The 6,000-nt window shown below is 43.0% G+C and overlaps 1 protein-coding gene across 1 annotated transcript in view; it reads left to right on the forward strand.

The window, feature by feature from the left end:
• GAK (cyclin G associated kinase) overlaps positions 1-6,000 on the forward strand; it is a 94,800-nt gene that overhangs the window by 70,527 nt on the left and 18,273 nt on the right. The window contains 3 exon segments of the mRNA XM_018569818.1: positions 69-262; positions 1,036-1,185; positions 5,456-5,947. Coding sequence (XP_018425320.1) covers positions 69-262; positions 1,036-1,185; positions 5,456-5,947 — 836 coding nt within the window.

A 6,000-nucleotide genomic window follows, 5' to 3' on the forward strand; every position in this document is an offset into this window, starting at 1 on the left:
AATTATATAGTGTAGTTTTTTTCTGTTGGACAAGGACATGTTTAATTTTATTTTTTATTTCACTGTAGGTATGATCTGGATGCTTGTGACATACAAGAAAAATATTCAGACTTATTTCAAGTAACTCTGGAAGTTGAAGTGTCACCTAGAGACAGACCAGCAAATGTCACACCACCATGGGAAAACCTCAACACAAAGCGATTGACTCCTAAAATACTGTTCTCAAGCCGGGAGGAGCAGCAAGAAATCCTATCAAAATTTGGTAAAAAGGCATGGGGGCAGAGGCCTCTTTTTTTAAATAATTTTATTGATCTGCAACATATAACCTTTCTGAACTCTGCTGTCTCTGTGCAACTTGTTTATTGCTGAGAAGCTCTTAAAATGTATGCATAGCTGAACCTCTTCTTCCTTTTTCTTTTGTTAATAGCTTTAGATAAAGTAGAGAAAGGTTAAACCCTGTGAGTTTATATTTTTGCTGGCTGCGTTCTGTTAGATTTCCTTCACTTCCTGTCCCTGATGGTAGGAGAAAATATCCTACAATAGGAGAGTAATTTTTCTTAGTCGTTACCAGAATAGGTGTCCTCATTGGAAGTTGTAACCTCACCCTCCTGTTCTGGTAAAAACTAAAATTTTGGATTTCCCATCATTTTTTCTCTTGGTGACAGTAATCACAAAACGAAAAGAGTGGGTAAATCTCCCCAGCAGTGACAGACAGCAATAAAAACTTGACAGGCGTTCTAATTCTTCCCCACCATATCAAACCCTAGAGGAAAGGTTTTGATACAGGGGAATTGATAAACGGGAATTTATCAAAACTGGGCAGACAGAATCTGCAACAGTTGCTCATAGTAAACAATCAGCTTCTCTCTTCAGTTTGTTCAGTTAAGCTTTGAAAATGAAACAGAGAAGCTGATTGGTTGCCATGCACAGCTGCTCCAGATTTCATCTGCTCCAGTTTTGATAAATTCCCCTCATAGACTTTAAAATTGCTAGTTTGTCTTTCAATGTTGTAAACAATACAACTTGCTCTTGTAGGAAAACCTGAATTACCCAGGCAGCCAGGATCATCTGCACAGTATGAGGCGGATACGCCCCCGGCAGAACATTCTCCAGCAGAACATTCTCCAGAGCCACCAAACCCAGATGCTCTAAAGAGAAACTTCTTCCAAACACTTGACTGGCAAGGTAACTAAGCAAAGATGTATCGGGATAGCTTAAATATTTCATTTTTTTTCAAGATAATATATGAAGTATGTTATTTATTTTAACAACATTTACCTTTTGTATTCATTAAGAAATTAATGAGGAAGATCGCCTGCAAAGCAGAACAAAATAAGGGAGAAGGAAAAGACTTGTCATTTTGTCATTTGATGAGGGGTTATGGAGTGGGTGGGCAGCTAATGATATAGTGGGGAGGGGAAAGGGAGGTAGGAGAAAGAGGTGTTTTCCCTTTAAAAAAAAAAAAAAACATACTCAAGCAGGCAGCCCAAACTAATGAATATATATATATATATTTATTAATTTGCAACCAATGATGAACTATCAATGGAACCCAGCTTTTTTTGGACTTGGGAAATTGATCACCTAGAGCAGTGATGGCAAACCTTTTTGAACCCGAGTGCCCAAACTGCGACGCAAAATCAATTTATTTATCTCAGTGTCAGCGCTGAAAATAAGTTTAGTATTGCAGTTTGGGCGCTCAGGTTTAAGAAACGTTCAACATCACTGCATTACGGCCTTGTACGGCTCTCACGGGGGCCGCGAATGTCCCGGATCGCCTCTGTAGTCGGGCTGATCACAATCAGGCAGCAGCGGTGACCTCTAAACAGGCAGATTAGACGGCCGCTTGCGGGGGCCTCCCGGCGTCCTAGCGAGGAGGAAGCAGCCGTCTAACCTACCTATTTATTGGCTGCCGCTGCCTAATTGTGACTGGCCCGGATCGCATACCAAGGCGATCCGGGTCAGTCGGATCTATTTCAATTGGTGGTCCCTGAAACTGATCCTGCAAAGCTCCCCACATATCCTGCAGAGACCCCCTGAGATCCTGCAGTCTGCCAGATCTCAGGAGGCCTGTGCAGGATCTGTGGGGGGCTTTGCAGGATCTGGGGGGGGGTTTGCAGGCTCCAAAGCCCCCCACAGATCCTGCACAGCCCCTCTGAGATCTGGCACAGCCCCCCACAGAGACCCCTCAGTCTGCCGGATCTCAGGGGGGATTTGCAGGATCTGTGGGGGGTTTGCTGGCTGCAAAGCCCGCCACAGATCCTGAAAACCCCCCATGGATCCTGCAAAGCCCACCAAAAGGTATTGCACAGCCCACGTGTGACTCTTTGGTTGGCTGTGCATAATCTATGCTGGGCCCTGCCAGCACAGTGCTCCTACCTTACACTGGAAGCCCAGCCTTCACTGCTGCCTTGGCGGCCAATCGTCTCAGCTTCGCCACTCGACTGGCCCTTTGGCGACGCCTCCTCCATCGTGGTCTCTGTCTTTGCCTCAGTCTTCACAGGCCTCTTCCATCTTCCTCTGTCTCCGCCCCCTGTCTCATGCCGCTCCGTCCCCGTCTCCTCACGTCCTCATCTCCGCCTCGATCTCCCCCTGTCTCCACCCCCTGCCGCTCCGTCCCCCTTCTCCTCCTGCTCGCTGATTTCTCCCCGTCAACATTAGACAGCTCGGCTGTCTTAATGTTTTGGGGACTGAACCTGGGCTCGCGTGCCAGCAGAAAGGGCCTCCCTGGCACGCGTGCCATAGGTTCGCCACCACTGACCTAGAGTTTCAAGTCATGCAGAAGTTGATCAAGACTGAGTTTTTTTCAAAGGGAACAAACCCATAACTATATATTTTTGCTAGGCTATTTTTTTTTCTTAACAAAGATATTCTGTAGGTATTCTTTTCTTTGGTGACTTCAATACAGACTTCTAAATACGCTGCTTGAGGTGTCTCTGCACAGCAGCTAAACGGATCGGTTTATCCTCAGCAACAGCTTTAGAGGCTGTATTAAGACCCTGCTGTACTGAAAGATTTTGGGGTTATCCTGGAATGTGACCTTCGAGCACTGGGCTCTGCATTGTGGCACTTTCCAAACCTCTGGCACAACTGTGGTACAGCCTCTGATGTGACCCAGTCTCTGAAGACTCAAGCAGTAAGTAGGCCTCTAGTAGTGAAGAGGCTAGCTTGTATCCTGCTGGGCATATCTGTTCAGTTGCATAGGGAGCTTTGGCTTCATGCCTGGCATGCTAAGGATACGATTACAGAACATTTGATTTACTTACCCTTTAAGAATAGGCATTTTTTTTCATTTAAAAAAAAAAAAAATTTAATAAAGATTATATGCTTAAAAAAAAAAAAGAATAGGCATCTTCTCTCCTATTTTTTTTCTTTTTTTTAATAATGATTATTATTTCTGATGCTTCTGGTATTTGGGCTGTGTGCCTGACTCAAGATGATTGCCAGAAGATCTTGCAATGGTACAGAGGAACCCCATTTTTCACCTGGTACTACAGTAGTTTCTCATAGGTGATCTACCTCCTACTCGAGCAGCAAATCTCGAGCCTTGAAGACATTTATTTCATATTCTCAGTCCTCTACATAAGACACACCATCACCTTTGCAAGGAAGAGAGTTTTGTGTTCCTGCTGGATTCCTTACTGCTATAGCTCCCTGCAGTTTGGATGCTCGGATTTTATTTTATTTTGTAGCCTCTACTGGAAATCTTTGGATCAGGCATCTGATGATGGATGTTCCCCCACTTTTTTTTTTTTTTTTTTGCTATAATCAAAGAATGGCTTCTGGATCCCTTTTTATCTGATGTTTACCACTTTAAACCTTAAGGATCCTGCACATGAGTGCACCTCTTCTTCTTCTTCTTTTTTTTTTTTTATCCCCCCCTGTAAGGAAGTATAGTCCTATTCTAGCATAGATGGTTGGCAAGCAGTACAGTTTTGCTACCCGGCTGCAGATTTCCCCTAAGTAAGATAGTGTCCAGGGGACCTTTTGTGGATCCTATGTACTGTAAGGTAGATCTTCTTCCTACTAGTGTATTTCAAGAAAAAGATTTTACAATAAGAACAAAAATCCTTTTATTTGCTGTTGCATCTCTGGCTGGAAGTAAATGGATTAACGGAGGCTGCAAAGTAGGCACATAAACTTGTCACACATACCTTCCCCTTTGCCTGACCTGCTGCATGGTTCACTCCTGGCAGTTTTTTCTTTTGTAAATTCTTTATTTAAAATTTTACAATTGCATACAGGAGGACAATAAGGTAAAGTAGTTTGAAAAAAGGATTAAGAAACAGCGGATAATTGTGCATGAATCCACTATCACATCTTGAAATGCAGGCCAAATGTACCGTGTATCTCAGTGCCCACATTTTCCATAAAACATCGGTGCCATGCTATGAGTTCTAGACATAAGGTCAGACAAAGGAAGGGAAGGAAAACAGGTGGGGGGGAAGGGAGTGAGAAGGTGAAATAGAAATAAGCATGGGGAGAAGCGAAGGACAGTTTCTAGAAAAATGTGGGGACTAGGGCTATCCACCCACAGGGCCACTTCGCAGAAGTGGCTACACCTGTCCAAAAGATGTTCCGGAGAGAGAAGTAGTTCCCAGCTCAACAGCCACACCACACCCCGGAGACCAAAGCTACACATCCCCCACCAAATCATGATATTCCTGAGATGCACTATATTTGGTCCAATAAAACCAAGTACGGGTAAATTGTGTTTCCCTATAATTAGCAGATACCAGGCCCCGAATTGTTTTTTTTGGTTCGTGCTTAGACTGAGCACTGTCACACAGTGAAGATGGGATAGCTTGCTTAGCTCTGTGTGAGTTCTGACTTTATAAGTAACTTGAAACTTGCAAGTTGGGGGTTGGCGGGGGGGAGGGGAATCAAGTGATTAGGTCATGATTGACACCATAGACTCAATTCACAAAACTTTACAGGAGCCCACTCCTATTTTCAGCTATGTGATTTGTACATTTGAAATCAAATAGCTATCACTTCTTTGTGAATAAGCATTCTTGTCCTGGTCTGTTAGCTTTGTTAATAGAGCCTTATGCATTGTACACTTCTATTTTATGTAAATCTTGGCAAGCTAAAAGTAGACCTGATCTGAGGTAGGTAACCTTTTATGCCCATTCTGCTGCTGTATCATTTATTTTTCCCAGCAGGCAGAGGACTTCAAAGTGACCTGCTCAGTTGTAGAGCCACCCGATCACTTGTACTGGCCTGTGAATGTGAATAACGTGTTGCCAACTGAGCAGTAAAGGCTTTTAAACTACATTTTAGTGTATTTGTCTTACAAATATCAATTTGATACACATTTGGGCAAATATCATGTGACATAAAAAAATGCAGCATTTCAGAAAATATGTAATTGTTTGAGGTTTTAAGCTGTTTTATATCCAAAAAATCATATTTAATCTGTGTGGAAAAAAAAAATTTTGGATTATTGTTTCAGATCAAATGGAAGGGCAAGATGTTCACATTGAGGCCCAGGAATATTGTTCCAGAGAGGAAATTGACGAAGGCACAATTGATAACAGTGAACCCTCTGATGAAGAGTTCTTTGACTTTTCTCAGGTGCACAGTGCATTGGAAAGTGAAGAACGAGGATTGGACAATGTAGCAGATGGAGCAAACACTAAAGATGTGGTGTTTGAAGCTGAAAGTAGTATAGAGCCTCCAGAGCCAACAGAAGAAGAAGCAGATTTGTTGGGACTTCATTCGGCTCCTGCAACTGCAGAAACCATTACTGTACCTGAGGAAATGAAGAGTTCATCTAGCAATGCAGCTTTTCTAGACAATCTCTTCTCGGACAACTTGTTTAAGGATGATTTAAAAACGGACATCCAAACAGATAATTTACTAGGATCTGGAGAGGACTATTTCTTCAGCAAACAAACGTTAGCAGAGTCAGGTTCCTTATTCAACACCTCAACTTCTACTTCAGGTATGCAGCAGAATATTTGCTGTCTTCTCAGTGTTGTGATTTCCCCCCCCCCC

This window comes from Nanorana parkeri, unplaced genomic scaffold (assembly GCF_000935625.1).
Source record: "Nanorana parkeri isolate BGI_ZX_2015 unplaced genomic scaffold, ASM93562v1 scaffold1403, whole genome shotgun sequence".
Taxonomy (NCBI): domain Eukaryota; kingdom Metazoa; phylum Chordata; class Amphibia; order Anura; family Dicroglossidae; genus Nanorana; species Nanorana parkeri.